At 39.8% G+C, this 20,975-nt stretch overlaps 1 protein-coding gene across 1 annotated transcript in view; it reads right to left on the reverse strand.

The window, feature by feature from the left end:
- Positions 1-4,170: 4,170 nt before the first annotated feature.
- pvrl2l (PVR cell adhesion molecule related 2 like) overlaps positions 4,171-20,975 on the reverse strand; it is a gene marked incomplete at its 5' end in the record, with an annotated part of 32,571 nt that continues 15,766 nt past the window's right edge. The window contains 2 exons of the mRNA XM_063011387.1: positions 4,171-4,728; positions 10,529-10,677. Coding sequence (XP_062867457.1) covers positions 4,199-4,728; positions 10,529-10,677 — 679 coding nt within the window. The remainder of the gene's footprint in view (positions 4,729-10,528; positions 10,678-20,975) is intronic.

Raw genomic sequence — 20,975 nt, forward strand, 5'->3', positions numbered from 1 at the left:
ATGCGATATCCTTAAGTAGTAGAGACAATATACAGTATAGACATTAAAGTTTTTTATGTTTTGATTTTTGCATAAACTAATCTCCCTTCACTTTCCTGAGGATTCATAATAATAATCATTTTTGCTAAACACTAAGTCATGTGCTGGATTCATAAGGTTTACCTGCACTGAATGAACAGATTGATAAACACATTACCGTACCAAAAACATTATAGTGCAGGTACATGAAAAAGCATTCATTCATCTCTTATTTCATGAGTGATTAATAATTGATTCCTACATGTAATACATTAATGAATTCATTATGAATATGCACTAGTTCATTTTGTCTAATGTAAGTGGTGGACAAGGTAGACAAACCATGTAGTTGAGTTAAAGTAGAGATATCCAAGGTAACATATTACTCCAGTAAAAGTAGTAGTAAAAGTAAAAATACTCTTTACCTCCACTAAAGTACTAAACTAAATTTACCTTCAAATGTACTTAAGTATGAAAGTAAAAGTATAATGATTTATTGTGGTTCTAATGTTTTATGATCATTTCTGTAACAAGAATCTTGATTAATCAACTCATTTTAGGTGAAAAGACTCGTGTGTCATTAATTAAGCTTAACTGACTAAGCTAAATTGGGTTATACCTATTAATTAAGATAAACATGTAACATTTAGTGCTGAGCAAATGCTAAACAATAACAGTATTAAGTATATTAATGACATTAAATTCATAATTTTTTTAAAACAAAGCAACATACAGCTAAAAATGTTTGATAAGTAGTGGAAATGAATGGGGCTCTATGGGTTGTTTGGAACTATACAGAGCTCCACAACCCGGAAGCTGGGCAGAAAAAATGTCCCGCCCCCTTTCCAACGGTTCCCTATGGGAGTGTCGCCACTCTGTTCTCTCTACTCTTTTTAATATTTTATTTAAACTTCATCAGAGTACATGGAAATTACATTACATTATCAAGACAATCATTTACAATTTTAAAATCTTCCACAATTCAGAGTCCTTAAATAAAATATTCATTGTTCGTATTCTTTTCAGTTCAGTTCTTATATTTTTATAAACATTCTCTGCTGAAACAAACTGTTGGTCAATAGTCATTCTGCATCTTGTTTTCCATAATTTAGACTTCACAATACACAGTACTAACCACAAGAAGTCATGTTTATCTTTAGACATGATTTCATCAAAAATACCGAAACAGACGGACTTCATATGAATTTTAATCTCAAGACCTAAATTTTCCATTTTGCTCCATACTTCTTGGGAACGATAACACTCTAGAATAAAATGTTCTAAAGTTTCCTCTGTCTGGCATTTTGGCATAGGGCACATGTTTGTCTTCACAAAACAACTCCACTTCACTACAGATCTCACTGGAAGTCTCCTCACTGCTACCAACCATGTAATATCCCTTAACTTCTCAGATATTTTTTTACATAAAATATTATTTACACATTCTTTCTTTTCTTCCTCTCTAAGGCCTCTAAAATCCACTATATTACAATATTTCAAATCTACTATTAGCTTGTAAATCTTTTTATTAGAATCCTTAATCCAATCTATATTCAAAACATTAAATTTATTTATAAAATCACCATAAATTAATTTATAATAAGGAACTAAAGCTCTAGAGCGGCCTTTTTTCTGTTTCCAATTTGTGATGTTTCCAATCCAATCAGCTTGTCTGTAAATGCCATTTGCAATAATTTTACATACAAAAATTTTTGTTTTAATGGAAAGATCAATTGCTCCTAGACCACCCATTTTTTTCTGTTTATATAAAAGTTCACGCTTAGTTACTTCACGTGTTGAATTCCAAATAAAATTACAACATAATTTATTCATATTTTTAAGCCATTTATCTGTGGGAGGGAAAATACAGGATAAAAATATTATTTTTGATAAGATAAAGGTCTTAACCATATTTATTCTTGTTTTATAACTTAAATTACAATTTTTCCATTTACTAAATTCTTCTTTAATAATTTGTTCTTTTTCTTTCCAGTTATAATCTACACAGCCATTGTTATCAAAATATATACCTAGGACTTTAAGATGTTCAGTCTCAGGTACATCAATTGGAAATTTTTTATTAATGTCTCCAATCCACACACATTCTGATTTTAAAACATTCAGGGTGGCTCCCGACACTTTCTCCGCTCTGGTTCGGATGTTCTGCAGTTAGTTATGTAAATGAGACTCGCCTTATGTTCCCAGCATTGAAGTTCGGGTGCTGGTGCTGCTGCTGGAGCTGGAGCTCGGCAGTCTAAAGTGCTGTAACGCTTATTGAAGTCCTGACTAAACAGTTAAAGTGACTCTACCCTGTCGTGTGCCTTTATTCCCACACCACCACCGCACAGCAAAAGACCCATGCATCCCCACCGGACAGCGGCTAGGTGAGCCGACCCTCTACAGTAGCAAGTGGCTAATGCTAGCGGTAAAGTGCCGCGATAGCGAAAGTAAAAACACGACAATATTCTCGTTAAGTAAAATATAGAAATAACTAAAAGACAATGAAATATTATAATACATGTAATCACAATACACAGTGAGTGCATAGCAGGGGATTTTGGGAATCTGTGTAACCTGCATAACGTTACTAGACCTACAGGGGTTGGACAAAATAACTGAAACACCTGGTTTTAGACCACAATAATTTATTAGTATGGTGTAGGGCCTCCTTTTGCGGCCAATACAGCGTCAATTCGTCTTGGAAATGACATATACAAGTCCTGCACAGTGGTCAGAGGGATTTTAAGCCATTCTTCTTGCAGGATAGTGGCCAGGTCACTACATGATGCTGGTGGAGGAAAACGTTTCCTGACTCGCTTCTCCAAAACACCCCAAAGTGGCTCAATAATATTTAGATCTGGTGACTGTGCAGGCCATGGGAGATGTTCAACTTCACTTTCATGTTTATCAAACCAATCTTTCACCAGTCTTGCTGTGTGTATTGGTGCATTGTCATCCTGATACACGGCACCGCCATTGGATGCACATGGTCCTCCAGAATGGTTCGGTAGTCCTTGGCAGTGACGCGCCCATCTAGCACAAGTATTGGGCCAAGGGAATGCCATGATATGGCAGCCCAAACCATCACTGATCCACCCCCATGCTTCACTCTGGGCATGCAACAGTCTGGGTGGTACGCTTCTTTGGGGCTTCTCCACACCGTAACTCTCCCGGATGTGGGGAAAACAGTAAAGGTGGACTCATCAGAGAACAACACATGTTTCACATTGTCCACAGCCCAAGATTTGCGCTCCTTGCACCATTGAAACCGACGTTTGGCATTGGCACGAGTGACCAAAGGTTTGGCTATAGCAGCCCGGCCGTGTATATTGACCCTGTGGAGCTCCCGACGGACAGTTCTGGTGGAAACAGGAGAGTCGAGGTGCACATTTAATTCTGCCGTGATTTGGGCAGCCGTGGTTTTATGTTTTTTGGATACAATCCGGGTTAGCACCCGAACATCCCTTTCAGACAGCTTCCTCTTGCGTCCACAGTTAATCCTGTTGGATGTGGTTTGTCCTTCTTGGTGGTATGCTGACATTACACTGGATACCGTGGCTCTTGATACATCACAAAGACTTGCTGTCTTGGTCACAGATGCGCCAGCAAGACGTGCACCAACAATTTGTCCTCTTTTGAACTCTGGTATGTCACCCATAATGTTGTGTGCATTGCAATATTTTGAGCAAAACTGTGCTCTTACCCTGCTAATTGAACCTTCACACTCTGCTCTTACTGGTGCAATGTGCAATTAATGAAGATTGGCCACCAGACTGGTCCAATTTAGCCATGAAACCTACCACACTAAAATGACAGGTGTTTCAGTTATTTTGTCCAACCCCTGTACATGTCTTTGGGGTTTAAAATTACTGTTTACACCATTTATTACGCACGCATACCCCGTTAGCACATGTAGGTGTACTGTTAAAAGACTATTGCTATTTCACCTAATGATCCACATTATGTGTCAACCCTCCTCTATATAATGAAAGGCTGTATATCCAGAGCACTGTGGTGGCATTTCACAAAACACAACATACATTAGTAATGGCATATACAATTATCGTTATACATTTCCAAATGTCTTGTGCTTATATCCATGATCTATCGTCAAATTTACCAGCACAAAAATAAAGAGTTGCTAAATGTTGGTAAAGGCAAGGCTTGATTATTTGCTCATTCAGACGTATATGGCAGTCCGGGAGATGACGGAACCATCCCTCTGTGACTCCATGTTGTCATCAGGGTACTCGCCACACTCGTTCTCAATCTGCTGAATGTGGAAAGTTGTTGGCTGTTGTTTGTATCCGTCAAATCGCTCATCCTCCTCTGCTTCTTGCATGCTTTCAGTAAAGGCTTCAAACCTTTGCTGGTCAACTTCATCCAGTTTAATGGTCAGCAACATGTTGTGGGATGCAGGTTGGTACTCATTTGCTTTATCATTCAGGGCTCCTGGCTTGCTCTCATGGTATGAGTAGACAGACCCATTGTTATTGGTCCCAGTTCCATTCTTGCTGATGTTTTTGGTGCCAAAGAACTGGGCTTTGTTAATGTAGATGTCCTGCTTGCCGTCGCCCAAGTAACCATGCTGTTGATGACGACTGTGTGTCACTAACACAGCAACTAATGCGCTGACCAACAGGAGAGCTAGAAGGCTACCAAGGATAGCAGCTACTAAGGCACCAGTTCTGGAAGGGTCATCTGACAATTCTGCAGAAGAGGAAAACAAATAAGGAAGTAGGGGCAAGATTTAAGAACTTGTGATCACGTCAGTGGTGTCACATCAGTGCTGCTTTCAGCTTTTTGAGGAGATGGTTTTCAAACACACTTTGGTTGTGTTTTGGTTGTTTTTATTTGGCTGTTCCCAGATTCCCAGCTATGTGACGCAAGCCAAATTTACCAAGTCTCTTGATTTGGTTTTGAAAAAACTGACACTATTAAAACTGTCAGCCCTACACTTATGGTTATCCTGTTTTTTTGTGCTTGAGAACTGATGAGCTAAATAGACACAAGCACAAGAACACAAACACAACATACATAAGATAAGAAATAAAATAGGACAGAGGAAGGAAGAAAGAAAAATTGGGTTGGGGGATATTAGTGTGATTATGCAGAGAAGGTAAAAGTTACAGTACCTATTGAGAGAAAATATCGTTTCCATTTCTAGTAAAAATTTACAAAAGTAAAACCTAAACCTAGACTAGAATGAAAACCAAATACAAACAGACAAAAGTATTTGTCCAAGTACACTACACATTTTAACACATTTTTATTATGAATATGAAAATGTTTGTATTTCTAAGCATGAACAAACACATTTAAAACCCAAATTATAGCAAAAAAAAAAAAAAAGCAATAAAATCTAAAAACTCAAAAACAATTGTTAAAACATTTTTAAACTGATAAAAGTACAAAGAAAACATTTTCATTGTTTTCACTGACAAACCTTATAGTATTTTGAGAACATAAAAACAACAGAATGTGACGCCTACAACACAATCAAAAAAGTTGGGACAGAGGCAAAATAAGACTAAGGTTATAAAAGTAACACCGTTCTGGAAGTTTCTACAACTAGCAGTTTAACTAGTAATAGGTAGGGATGCACCGATCCGATATTAAGATCGGATATCGGTGCCGATATTACCAAAATGAGATGGATCGGATATCGGATAATTAGGCCGATCCATGGGGCCGATACGCTGCCTCAGTAGAGAGAATTCTAATAAGTCAATATTATTCGAACGCGCTACTTAGACAGCGCTTCCATCGGGTTTCGCTTTTAGCATCTTGCCATTAAAACCAATGAATTGAGGTAGCACAGCATGCTAACGTCAATATAACACCTCCCTTCAGGTACCGATAACGGTTACATTTCCTGACAAGCCCGAACTTGCAAATAAAAACACTCGGTACAAGTTTATACAGGTTAAAAATCAGTAATATTTTATTTACGTTTGATAATAACTCCATTCGTTTGTCCGCACCATCAGCCATGTTTAATTTTCTGTGAGAGAAAGAGAGAAGATTTGGAACAGCCTCCTCCTCGGGAGCGCGCACAGGATGACGTAAAATGCGTCTATGTAGAGCGCGCACTAGCTTTTCGAATTATGTTGAATTGCACTAGATGTTTGCTTGTTTACAGTGTTTGATTACTGATTGTATTGTACCAATGTATTCGTTTATTCTCAGGTTCTTCTTCCGCTGCTAGATTTTGAATTACTGTTTACACTACATATTTAAAAAATAAGATTGATTACTGTTTGTGTAACTACTTCAGTTTCAGCTGATACATTTAATTTATTTTAAAATATTTTAAGAAGTTTGCCTTTTTTATTTTGAATTTGAATGCTGTGCCAAGGTCCTGCACAATTGTTTATTATTTTATTGACAAATAAATAGCAGTTCAGTACATTTATATCTGTGTTAATTATATTTTGTTTTGCAAACTTCAATCCTGTCAATCCTGATGCCTTAAGTCTTTCCCACATGATAAAGTATACGGTTTATTATTTCAACAATGGTATCGGATCGGTATCGGGTATCGACCGATATGCAAAGTATATGTATTGGATCGGTATCGGAACTGAAAAAGTTGGATCGGTGCATCCCTAGTAATAGGTGAGGTCATCAAGATTAAGTATAAAATGAGTATCCACCAAAGGCTTCGTCTTTGCAAGCTAAGATGGGTTGTGGTTAACCACTTTGTGCCAAACTTTGTAAAAAATGTTTAATTAGTACAAAGACAATGTTTTCCATCGCAGGATTACAAAGAATTTAGGTTTTTCACCATCTACAGTTCATTATATAATGAAAAGATTCAGGCAGTCAGGGGAAATCTCAGTGCGTAAAGACCAATGGCAGAAACTGCTGCTGAATATGTGTGACCATTAACCCCTTAGGTGTTTATTGTTTGAGAAATTGTCTTGTTATCATGATGGACATAGCCAGATGGGCTCGGGAGTACTTTGGCCAATCACTGTCACTTAACAAAGTCCACCACTCCAATAAGAAATGCAAACTGAAACTGTATTATGCAAAGAGGAAGCCATATATTAATTTTGCACAGAAAAGCCTGCGAGTTCTCTGGGACCAAAATCATCTGAGATTGACTGAAAGATAGTAGATCAGATAAGTTCACGTTTCAGCTTTTTTGAAAAACACAGGCATCAGATTCAATGTGCCAATGTTGAAAAGACCATCCAGAGCTTATATTGATATTTTAAAGACAGATATGCTGCTATCAAAATTATGTTTTCTTCCAGGAACTTCAAGTCTATTTCAGCAGGACAATTCCAGGCCGATTCTGCATGAGTTACAACAGAGTGGCTTCATAGACATAGGGTGCTTGTGCTAGCCTGGCCTGTCTGCAGTCCATTTCTGTATCCCATTGAAAATGTATAGCACATCATAAAGAAGAGAATCAGACTACAGCAACCACAAAGTTGAGCAGCTCAAATCCTGCAAAAATGTATAAAAACTATAAAGTATAAAAAGAAAAAAGTATAATTAAAATAAAAGGTGACAGGACCCAGCGGTACACATGCCTCTGTTCAGCTTTTCTGAGTGTGTTGAAGGCATCAATTTCCTGATTTGTTTACATTTAACAAATAGAATCGAGTTTGTCATTGAAAACACTAAAATATTTTCTTTGTCTTTTTGTTTGTTAAATAAATGTTCTAGTTAATTAACAAATAACAGATTTTAGTTTTTATTGCATTTTTAGAAAGTGTCTTAATTTTTATGAAAATTTTAAAGTTTCTGTATGTACAGTGGTATGTAAAAGTTTGGGCACCCCTGATATTTTTCATGATTTTCCTTTATAAATCATTGGTTGTTCGGATCAGCAATTTCAGTTAAATATATCATATAGCAGACGAACACAGTGATATTTGAGAAGTGAAATGAAGTTTATAGGATTTACAGAAAGTGTGCAATAATTATTTAAACAAAATTAGGCAGGTGCATAATTTTGGGCACCCCAACAGAAAAATTACATCAATATTTAGTAGATCCTCCTTTTGCAGAAATAACAGCCTCTAAACGCTTCCTATAGCTTCCAATGAGAGTCTGGATTCTGGTTGAAGGTATTTTGGACCATTCTTCTTTACAACACATCTCCAGTTCAGTCAGGTTTGATGGTTTCTGAGCATGGACAGCCCACTTTAAATCACACCACAGATTTTCAGTAATATTCAGGTCTGGAGACTGAGATGGCCATTCCAGAACGTTGTACTTGTTCCTCTGCATGAATGCCTTAGTAGATTTTGAGTAGTGTTTAGGGTCGTTGTCTTGTTGAAGTATCCAGCCCTGGCGCAACTTCAACTTTGTCACTGATTCTTGAACATTGTTCTCAAGAATCTGCTGATATTGACTGGAATCCACGCAACCCTCAACTTTAACAAGATTCCCAGTACCTGCACTGGTCACACAGCCCCACAGGCTGATGGAATCGCCACCAAATTTTACTGTGGGTAGCAAGTGTTTGTCTTGGAATGCTGTGTTCTTTTTCCGCCATGCATACCGCCCCTTGTTATGTCCAAATAACTAAATTTTTGTTTCATCAGTCCATAGCACCTTATTCCAAAATGAAGCTGGCTTGTCCTAATGTGCTTTAGCATAACTCAAGTGACTCTGTTTGTGGCGTGTATGCAGAAAAGTATTCTTCTGCATTACTCTCCCATACAGCCTCTCCTTGTGCAAAGTGCGCTGAATAGTTGAACGATGCACAGTGACACCATCTGCAGCAAGATGATGTTGTAGGTCTTTGGAGCTGGTCTGTGGGTTGACTATGACTGTTCTCACCATCCTTTGCCTCTGCCTATCTGAGATTTTTCTTGGCCTGCCACTTCGGGCCTTAACTAGAACTGTGCCTGTGGTCTTCTATTTCCTCACTATGTTCCTCACAGTGGAAACTGACAGCTGAAATCTCCGAGATAGCTTTTTGTATCCTTCCCCTAAACCATGATGTTGAACAATCTTTGTTTTCAGGTCATTTGAGAGTTGTTTTGAGGCTCCCATGTTGCCACTCTTCAGAGAAGGTGCAAAGAGGAGAAACACTTGCAATTGGCCACCTTAACCCTGTCTCATAATTGGATTCACCTGTGTATGTAGGTCAAGGGTCAATGAGCTTACAAAACAAATTATGTGTTCCAATAATTAGTGCTAAAGGTATTCAAATCAATAAAACGACAAGGGTGCCCAAAATTATGCACCTGCCTAATTTTGTTTAAATAATTATTGCACACTTTCTGTAAATCCTATAAACTTCATTTCACTTCTCAAATATCACTGTGTTCGTCTGCTATATGATATATTTAACTGAAATTGCTGATCCGAACCACCAATGATTTATAAAGGAAAATCATGAAAAATATCAGGGGTGCCCAAACTTTTACATACCACTGTATATGACTTATTTTCAGAAAACCCACATAAAATGGTAAACTCTATGTAAACTCTAACCCTAATAATTTTTTTCTTGACATCCTGATCCGAAATAAAATGAACTGGGCTTACTTTGCATTTTGATTCATGCATTAGAGCACAGACGGATGTTAACTGTGTTAATGGTCTTTTGCAGTACCTGACTGAAAACATCTACATTAATTTTTTTGTTATATCGATTTACATCGATCAACCATAACATTAAAACCACCTCCTTGTTTCTACACTAACTGTCCATTTTATCAGCTCCACTTACCATATAGACGCACTTTGTAGTTCTGCAATTACTGACTGTAGTACCTGACTGCAGGTATTATTTGGGCGGTGGATCATTCTCAGCACTGCAGTGACACTGACATGGTGGTGGTGTGTTAGTGTGTGTTGTGCTGGTATGAGTGGATAAGACAGCAGCGTTGATGGAGTTTTTAAACACCTCATTGTCACTGCTGGACTAAGAATAGTCCACCAACTAAAAATATCCAGCCAACAGCGCCCCATGGGCAGCATCCTGTGACCACTGATGAAGGTCTAAAAGATGACCAACTCAAACAGCAGCAATAGATGAGCAATCGTTTCTGACTTTACAGCTACAAGGTGGACCAACAAGGTAGCAGTGTCTAATAGAGTGGACAGTGAGTGGACACGGTATTTAAAAACTCCAGAAGTGCTGCTGTGTCTGATTCACTCATACCAGCACAACACACACTAACACACCACCACCATGTCATTGTCACTGCCGTGCTGAGAATGATCCACCACCTAAATAATACCTGCTCTGTGGTGGTCCTGGGACAGTCCTGACCATTAAAGAACAGCATGAAAGGGGGCTAACAAAGCATGCAGAGAAACAGATGGACTACAGTCAGTAATTGTAGAACTACATATGGTAAGTGGAGTTGATAAAATGGACAGTGAGTGTAGAAACAAGGAGGTGGTTTTAATGTTATAGCTGATCGGTGTAATTGTTATAACAATTATTTATACATATATATTATTATAGTTGTTATATACTTTATTTTGTCACTGTATGTGTGTTTCTTAAAATCATGTTTAACAAACGACTTACCTATGATGGTGGGGGTAAGCTGGCTCTTGCCTGATCCCAGGCTATTTTTTGCCTCACAGATGAAGGTGGTGTTCATACTCTCATCCACCGTCTGCACTAACAGGGTGTTCTCAGCCACTCTAACTGTTGCTGGCAACTTTCCTGACACTCTAAAAAACACAAAAAATTACCAGGATGAGTTACCTTAAATTTAGTTTATTATTAAACAAATATGTAGTACAGAGCAGATAATGAAGACTCATCTTACTGGCTGCTAGGTTGGACAAATAAAGATATAAAATAGTGCTGTCAAAATTAGCATGCTAATTGTTAATAATAATAATAATTTGAAGCTTTTAATGCATTAAAAACTAACACAATGGGTGCCCAGGTGGCGCAGCAGGATATTACGCTAGCACACCAGCGCCGAGATTTTGAACTCCTTGATTCGAAATGCGCCATTGCCACCGATCAGCTGGGCGCCATCTAGCGGGCATAATTGGCAGTGCCTGCAGGGAGGGATGACCGGATATGTGGGCAGGGTCTTGAAATGCTGTGTAAAGACTCTGATTGGCAGATAGAGGCTCCTGTGCAGAGTGCATGGGTGGAAAAGGGTTCCGTTAAGGGCTATGCACAAGTTGGAGGAGGCATGAGCAGCAACATCCCCTCCTTAACTGCAAGAAATCGGGGATTCCCAGCAGAAGAAGACAAATTGACTACACTAAATTGGGAGAAAATGGAAACGCAGAAAACAATATATATATATATATATATATATACAGTACAGGCCAAAAGTTTGGACACACCTTCTCATTCCTGTGGTTTTTCTTAATTTTTTTTAAATTTTCTACATTGTAGATTAATACTAAAGACATCCAAACTATGAAGGAACACATATGGAATTATGTAGTAAACAAAAAAGTGTTAAACAAACCAGAATATGTTTTATATTTTAGATTCTTCAAAGTAGCCATCTTTTGCTTTAATGACAGATTTGCACACTCTTTGAAATTTTCTCAACCAGCTTTATTAGGTTTCCACCTGGAATGGTTTTCAATGAATGTTTGTGCCTTGTCTAGAGTGAATTTTTGGAATTTGTTGCTTTTTTAATGTGTTTGAGACCATCAGTTGGGTTGTGCAGAGGTAGAGTTGGTAAAATATAAAACATATTCTGGTTTGTTTAACACTTTTTGGTTCACTACATAATTCTTCATAGTTTGGATGTCTTCAGTATTAATCTACAATGTAGAAAATAAAAATAATCAAGAAAAAACATTGAAGAGAAGGTGTGTCCAAACTTTTGGCTGGTGTGTCCAAACTTGTGGCCTGTACTGTATATATATATATATATATATACAGTGTATCACAAAAGTAAGTACACCCCTCACATTTCTGCAAATATTTCATTATATCTTTTCATGGGACAACACTATAGACATGAAACTTGGATATCACTTAGAGTAGTCAGTGTACAGCTTGTATAGCAGTGTAGATTTACTGTCTTCTGAAAATAACTCAACACACAGCCATTAATGTCTAAATAGCTGGCAACATAAGTGAGTACACCCCACAGTGAACATGTCCAAATTGTGCCCAAATGTGTCGTTGTCCCTCCCTGGTGTCATGTGTCAAGGTCCCAGGTGTAAATGGGGAGCAGGGCTGTTAAATTTGGTGTTTTGGGTACAATTCTCTCATACTGGCCACTGGATATTCAACATGGCACCTCATGGCAAAGAACTCTCTGAGGATGTGAGAAATAGAATTGTTGCTCTCCACAAAGATGGCCTGGGCTATAAGAAGATTGCTAACACCCTGAAACTGAGCTACAGCATGGTGGCCAAGGTCATACAGCGGTTTTCCAGGACAGGTTCCACTCGGAACAGGCTTCGCCAGGGTCGACCAAAGAAGTCGAGTCCACGTGTTCGGCGTCATATCCAGGGGTTGGCTTTAAAAAATAGACACATGAGTGCTGCCAGCATTGCTGCAGAGGTTGAAGACGTGGGAGGTCAGCCTGTCAGTGCTCAGACCATACGCCGCACACTGCATCAACTCGGTCTGCATGGTCGTCATCCCAGAAGGAAGCTGACGCACAAGAAAGCCCGCAAACAGTTTGCTGAAGACAAGCAGTCCAAGAACATGGATTACTGGAATGCCCTGTGGTCTGACGAGACCAAGATAAACTTGTTTGGCTCAGATGGTGTCCAGCATGTGGGGCGGCGCCCTGGTGAGAAGTACCAAGACAACTGTATCTTGCCTACAGTCAAGCATGGTGGTGGTAGCATCATGGTCTTGGGCTGCATGAGTGTTGCTGGCACTGGGGAGCTGCAGTTCATTGAGGGAAACATGAATTCCAACATGTACTGTGACATTCTGAAACAGAGCATGATCCCCTCCCTTCGAAAACTGGGCCTCATGGCAGTTTTCCAACAGGATAACGACCCCAAACACAACCTCCAAGATGACAACTGCCTTGCTGAGGAAGCTGAAGGTAAAGGTGATGGACTAAACCCAATTGAGCACCTGTGGCGCATCCTCAAGTGGAAGGTGGAGCAGTTCAAGGTGTCTAACATCCACCAGCTCCGTGATGTCATCATGGAGGAGTGGAAGAGGATTCCAGTAGCAACCTGTGCAGCTCTGGTGAATTCCATGCCCAGGAGGGTTAAGGCAGTGCTGGATAATAATGGTGGTCACACAAAATATTGACACTTTGGGCACAATTTGGACATGTTCACTGTGGGGTGTACTCACTTATGTTGCCAGTAATTTAGACATTAATGGCTGTGTGTTGAGTTATTATCAGAAGACAGTAAATCTACACTGCTATACAAGTTGTACACTGACTACTCTAACTTATATCCAAGTTTCATGTCTATAGTGTTGTCCCATGAAAAGATATAATAAAATATTTGCAGAAATGTGAGGGGTGTACTCACTTTTGTGATACACTGTATATATACAGTGTATCACAAAAGTGAGTACACCCCTCACATTTCTGCAGATATTTAAGTATATCTTTTCATGGGACAACACTGACAAAATGACACTTTGACACAATGAAAAGTAGTCTGTGTGCAGCTTATATAACAGTGTAAATTTATTCTTCCCTCAAAATAACTCAATATACAGCCATTAATGTCTAAACCACCGGCAACAAAAGTGAGTACACCCCTAAGAGACTATACCCCTAAATGTCCAAATTGAGCACTGCTTGTCATTTTCCCTCCAAAATGTCATGTGATTTGTTAGTGTTACTAGGTCTCAGGTGTGCATAGGGAGCAGGTGTGTTCAATTTAGTAGTACAGCTCTCACACTCTCTCATACTGGTCACTGAAAGTTCCAACATGGCACCTCATGGCAAAGAACTCTCTGAGGATCCTAAAAGACGAATTGTTGCGCTACATGAAGATGGCCAAGGCTACAAGAAGATTGCCAACACCCTGAAACTAGGCTGCAGCACAGTGGCCAAGATCATCCAGTGTTTTAAAAGAGCAGGGTCCACTCAGAACAGACCTCGCGTTGGTCGTCCAAAGAAGCTGAGTGCACGTGATCAGCGTCACATCCAACTGCTGTCTTTGAAAGATAGGCGCAGGAGTGCTGTCAGCATTGCTGCAGAGATTGAAAAGGTGGGGGGTCAGCCTGTCAGTGCTCAGACCATACGCCGCACACTACATCAAATTGGTCTGCATGGCTGTCACCCCAGAAGGAAGCCTCTTCTGAAGTCTCTACACAAGAAAGCCCGCAAACAGTTTGCTGAAGACATGTCAACAAAGGACATGGATTACTGGAACCATGTCCTATGGTCTGATGAGACCAAGATTAATTTCTTTGGTTCAGATGGTCTCTAGCATGTGTGGTGGCAATCAGGTGAGGAGTACAAAGATAAGTGTGTCATGCCTACAGTCAAGCATGGTGGTGGGAATGCCATGGTCTGGGGCTGCATGAGTGCAGCAGGTGTTGGTGAGTTACATTTCATTGAGGGACACATGAACTCCAATATGTACTGTGAAATACTGAAGCAGAGCATGATCCCCTCCCTCCGGAAACTGGGTCGCAGGGCAGTGTTCCAGCATGATAATGACCCCAAACACACCTCTAAGACGACCACTGCTTTATTGAAGAGGCTGAGGGTAAAGGTGATGGACTGGCCAAGCATGTCTCCAGACCTAAACCCAATAGAACATCTTTGGGGCATCCTCAAGCGGAAGGTGGAGGAGCGCAAAGTCTCGAATATCCGCCAGCTCCGTGATGTCGTCATGGAGGAGTGGAAAAGCATTCCAGTGGCAACCTGTGAAGCTCTGGTAAACTCCATGCCCAGGAGAGTTAAGGCAGTTCTGGGAAATAATGATGGCCACACAAAATATTGACACTTCAGGAACTTTCACTAAGGGGTGTACTCACTTTTGTTGCCGGTCATTTTGTCAGTGTTGTCCCATGAAAAGATATACTTAAATATCTGCAGAAATGTGAGGGGTGTACTCACTTTTGTGATACACTGTATATATATATACAGTATATACAGTGTATCACAAAAGTAAGTACACCCCTCACATTTCTGCAGATATTTAAGTATATCTTTTCATGGGACAACACTGACAAAATGACACTTTGACACAATGAAAAGTAGTCTGTGTGCAGCTTATATAACAGTGTAAATTTATTCTTCCCTCAAAATAACTCAATATACAGCCATTAATGTCTAAACCACCGGCAACAAAAGTGAGTACACCCCTTAGTGAAAGTTCCTGAAGTGTCAATATTTTGTGTGGCCACCATTATTTCCCAGAACTGCCTTAACTCTCCTGGGCATGGAGTTTACCAGAGCTTCACAGGTTGCCACTGGAATGCTTTTCCACTCCTCCATGACGACATCACGGAGCTGGCGGATATTCGAGACTTTGCGCTCCTCCACCTTCCGCTTGAGGATGCCCCAAAGATGTTCTATTGGGTTTAGGTCTGGAGACATGCTTGGCCAGTCCATCACCTTTACCCTCAGCCTCTTCAATAAAGCAGTGGTCGTCTTAGAGGTGTGTTTGGGGTCATTATCATGCTGGAACACTGCCCTGCGACCCAGTTTCCGGAGGGAGGGGATCATGCTCTGCTTCAGTATTTCACAGTACATATTGGAGTTCATGTGTCCCTCAATGAAATGTAACTCCCCAACACCTGCTGCACTCATGCAGCCCCAGACCATGGCATTCCCACCACCATGCTTGACTGTAGGCATGACACACTTATCTTTGTACTCCTCACCTGATTGCCGCCACACATGCTTGAGACCATCTGAACCAAACAAATTAATCTTGGTCTCATCAGACCATAGGACATGGTTCCAGTAATCCATGTCCTTTGTTGACATGTCTTCAGCAAATTGTTTGCGGGCTTTCTTGTGTAGAGACTTCAGAAGAGGCTTCCTTCTGGGGTGACGGCCATGCAGACCAATTTGATGTAGTGTGCGGCGTATGGTCTGAGCACTGACAGGCTGACCCCCAACCTTTTCAATCTCTGCAGCAATGCTGACAGCACTCCTGCGCCTATCTTTCAAAGACAGCAGTTGGATGTGACGCTGAGCATGTGCACTCAGCTTCTTTGGACGACCAACGCGAGGTCTGTTCTGAGTGGACCCTGCTCTTTTAAAACGCTGGATGATCTTGGCCACTGTGCTGCAGCTCAGTTTCAGGGTGTTGGCAATCTTCTTGTAGCCTTGGCCATCTTCATGTAGCGCAACAATTCGTCTTTTAAGATCCTCAGAGAGTTCTTTGCCATGAGGTGCCATGTTGGAACTTTCAGTGACCAGTATGAGAGAGTGTGAGAGCTGTACTACTAAATTGAACACACCTGCTCCCTATGCACACCTGAGACCTAGTAACACTAACGAGTCACATGACATTTTGGAGGGAAAATGACAAGCAGTGCTCAATTTGGACATTTAGGGGTGTAGTCTCTTAGGGGTGTACTCACTTTTGTTGCTGGTGGTTTAGACATTAATGGCTGTATATTGAGTTATTTTAAGGGAATAATAAATTTACACTGTTATATAAGCTGCACACAGACTACTTTTCATTGTGTCAAAGTGTCATTTTGTCAGTGTTGTCCCATGAAAAGATATACTTAAATATCTGCAGAAATGTGAGGGGTGTACTCACTTTTGTGATACACTGTATATATAAAAAAAGTAACACAATTAACAAAGCTGGGTGTTTACTTCCTATGCTGTCAAACCAGACCACCGTGGCTAAAAATGGATAAGGACAAAGATTGAATTTTAGGCAGACAGGTTTATTTTTAAAAACTTGCCTAATGGATTTTTGGAGATGATCTGCACAGTTTGTAAAGTCAAATTTAATTAACACAGAAGTCATTTGTCTTTGACATATCACCTTAAAGCAAGACACCCTACTGAAACTCTTTGGGGCCTTGTCAATTTACATTACAGGTGTGTAGTACTCATAGACGAATAACAAAACCTGTAATTGAGAGGGTAACTACTACTTTGGTTAATTGGTCGACAGGAAAAACTGTTGCCCAGTTAACACAGTAGAAGATGATGAACTGAGACGCATCATTTGATTTGCATCAAGAGACACTGCTTTTTATTCACCCACAAGAGGAACCATCATGTATGAAAGCAAGAGGGCACTATACACTGTAAGCCCGGACTTTATATCTAATCAAACATTTGTAGTACAACATACATAAATTATTTACGTTTTTTTGCTCTACTATAAAATGCAGAGTACATTGTACTCATTTGAGTACACATTTAAATGTGCTAAAAGATTTAAGTTTACTAAACAAAAAAAATTACTTAATAATAATAATAATTTTAATTTTAATAATAACTTAAAAAAGTTAAGTTAAGGTAATTAAACTAATCCCACTTTTAAACCTTCTGTAAGCCTATTAATGTGCTCCTGTCAACAACTTCCGTAATATCATAAAGTAGTTTCATATTATACTAATAGCTATTGCACAAGCTAGATTCCACATTGCATTTGCACTATGGAATGATTGCACTGTACAGTCAAGCCCGGAAAGTCTGCACACCACTTTCACCTTCTTCACATTTTATTACATTACAGACTCATTCTATAATAGACTGAGTTAATTTTTGTCACAAAATTCTACACAAAATAGCCCACAGTGACAAAGTGAAGGCAGGTTTTTAGACATTTGTTTATTAAAAATCAAAATGTAAAATATCATATGTACACAAGTGTGCACACCCTTTGATATGACACCTAAAAGTGAGCTGAGGTGCATTTTGTTTTCACTGATACTGCTTGAGATGTTTCTACAATTTTCTATGTTCCATGTTTCTACAGTCCACCTGTGGTAAATTCAATTGATTGGACATGATTGATGATTCCCAGCACCTGCCTTTATAAAGTCCCACAGTTGACAGTGCATATCAGAGCAACCTCCAAGCCATGGGGTCAAAGGAATTATCTGCAGACCTCAAAAACAGGATTGTGTCAACGCATAGATCTGGAGAAGGGTACAGAAAAATTGTTGCAGCTTTACAGGTCCCAAAGAGCACAGTGGCCACCATCATTCGTAAATAGAAGAAGTTTGGAACCACCAAAAATCTTCATAGACCTGGCCACATGGCCAAACTGAGCGATCAGGGGAGACAGGCCTTTGACGGGGAGGTGAGCAGGAACCCGAGGGTCACTCTGACAGAGCTTTAGCATATCCTTGTGGAGATGGGAGAACCATCAGAAGATCAACCATCCAGGCAGCACTCCACAAATCACGCCTTCATAGTAGAGTGGCCAGACAGAAGCCACAGCCCACCAAAAGGCACCTAGAGGACTCTTAAACCATGAGAAACAAGATTTTCTGGTCTGATAAAACCAAAATTGAACTTTTTGGTCTGAATACCAAGCGTCGCGTCTGGAGGAAACCAGGCACCGCTCATCACCTGGCTAATGCCATTCCTACAGTGAAGCATGGTGGTGGCAGCATCATGATGTGGGGATGTTTATCAGCAGCGGGGCCGGGGCGACTAGTCCTGATAGAGGGAAAGATGAATGCAGCTAAGTACACCAAGATCCTTGAAGAAAACCTGCTCCAGGGCACTCTGGACCTCAGACTGGGGCGAAGGTTTACCTTCCAACATGACAACGACCTGAAGCACATAGTCAAGAGAACAAAGGAGTGGCTTCGGAGAAAGTCTGTGGATGTCCTGGAGTGGCCCAGCCAGAGCCCAGACCTGAATCCAATTGAACATCTGTGGAAGGAGCTAAATGGCTGTGTACCGATGCTCCCCATCCAACCTGACAGAGCTTGCAAGGACATGTCAGGAGGAATGGGCAAAAATGTTCAGAAACAAGTATGCTACGCTTGTAGCTATTTTCCCAAGACGCCTTGAAGCTGTAATTGCTGCCAAAGGTGCACCAACCAAGTATTAGGCTATGTGTAAAATAAAATTGCATATTTTTTCGAGATTAAAACACTGAGAGCGTCCTGACAAGTGCATTTCCCAATGGCTAGGCTATTCATGTTTTGGATCATTTTTATCTGAGATTAAGACAGGCATTGAGAGCACCCTGACAAGTGCATTTCCCATGGCTAGGCTATTCATAGCCACATCATGTTTGAGTATAAGCCAGACTGCCCAATAGCACTGCTTTGAACCCCAAATCTCAGTGTATTTTAGTGTATTTTTTATCACTGTGACACCTAAGCGCCATTCTCTCAAAAATATGTATTTCTTTTTTTTAATTTTAAAATTTTTTAAAATGTAATGATGATTTAATTTTTGAAGGAAAACAGTATTAAATTTGAAAAAAAAGCTAAATAGTTTTTTTTTTTACTTGTCCCACATTGTATATATTAATCAACCTTGTACAAAGATTTTTTGGTCATTTGATTTACACCTACCACGTGGGCAGTGGGTAGCACTGTCGCCTCACAGCAAAAAGATCCCCAGGTGGGGCGGTCCGGGTCCTTTCTGTGTGGAGTTTGCATGTTCTCCCTGTGTCTGCGTGGGTTTCCTCCGGGTGCTCCGGTTTCCTCCCACAGTCCAAAAACAGGCAAATGAGGTGAATTGGAGATACAAAATTGTCCATGACTGTGTTCGATATAACCTTGTGAACTGATTAACCTTGTATTGAGTAACTATCGTTCCTGTCATGAATGTAACCAAACAGTGTAAAACATGACGTTAAAATCCTAATAAACAAACACCTATCATGTAAATCCACTTTTACAATCACTTACCACATATTATTTGTGGATGGACCATTCTCAGCACTGCAGTGACACTAATCTGGTTTGACATGGTAGTGTGTGTTATACACCAGTGAGACAAAACATTTGGACCACACTTCTAAATGTTGTCAAAACATCTCTTTGAACGAACCCTACAAGACATCTAAAGAAGTCCTGTGGTATCTGGTAGCAGGCAAATACTGTCAGGTCCTTCAAATTATGAACACTGTAAGATAGATCATCCTACAGTTTATCCTAGTGCCATCTCTTCCCCATGTAAAGGATGCACATGTGCCCAGTTGTCCTCATTATATAGGATAAATCTGACCAGTCAACCATCTAATATTAAACTGATGACTAAGCCATATGACTAGGTCCAGCATTCTTCTTCTTATTATTAAATTATCTTCTTTATTCTGCCATTGCTTTCATAGCCTCAGTAACGGCTGAGCCCTAACAAGCCTATATCTGCCATCAATGTGTACTATTACCATCACAACAATATATCCCTGACTGTGACAATAACATTTGTTATGAAAATAGTACTGCAATTCAGATTTTTGGAGAGTGTTCCTAATGTTTTGGATCATTAGTGTAAGTGTATCAGATGGCCATTTTTATTAGGCACACATTAACACATATTGAAGGTACAGTCAGAGACCAGTCAATCTTTCTTTTTTTCATGCACAATGTGTGATAATCCTCCTTAAGCCATAATTAGTGGACAGTTCAGATCACAAAATGCTGTTGACCTTACATTTTTGGTTGGATCACTATTCATCCTTTGCACAGGTCTTAGTGCCCTGTGTTTAACCGAGACCTGGGCTAGACCTGATGAGTATCTAGGTTTAAATGAAGCATCTCCTCCGGGTTACAGTTATGAACATAAGCCACGTCTTAGCGGTCGTGGTGGAGGAATAGCCGCAATTTATGATAAAGACATAGGTCTTACTGTAAAATCAACTCCCATAACAAACTCGTTTGAAGTTCTTATCTCTGACATAACCAATAAATGTTCATCTGATAAAAATAGTATGTTTAAACTGGTTACTGTTTATCGACCCCCTGGTCCTTACTCAGAATTTCTTAACGAATTTGCCGATTTTCTTTCTAAATTAGTCTTATCAACTAAGAAAGCTCTAATTGTTGGTGACTTTAATATTCATTATGAGGATAAGTGTAATCCACTCAAAATTGCGTTTGATTCTATTTTAGAATCCTTAGGCATCACCCAAAATGTAACAGGACCCACTCA

Source organism: Trichomycterus rosablanca, chromosome 2 (genome assembly GCF_030014385.1).
Source record: "Trichomycterus rosablanca isolate fTriRos1 chromosome 2, fTriRos1.hap1, whole genome shotgun sequence".
Taxonomy (NCBI): Eukaryota; Metazoa; Chordata; class Actinopteri; order Siluriformes; family Trichomycteridae; genus Trichomycterus; species Trichomycterus rosablanca.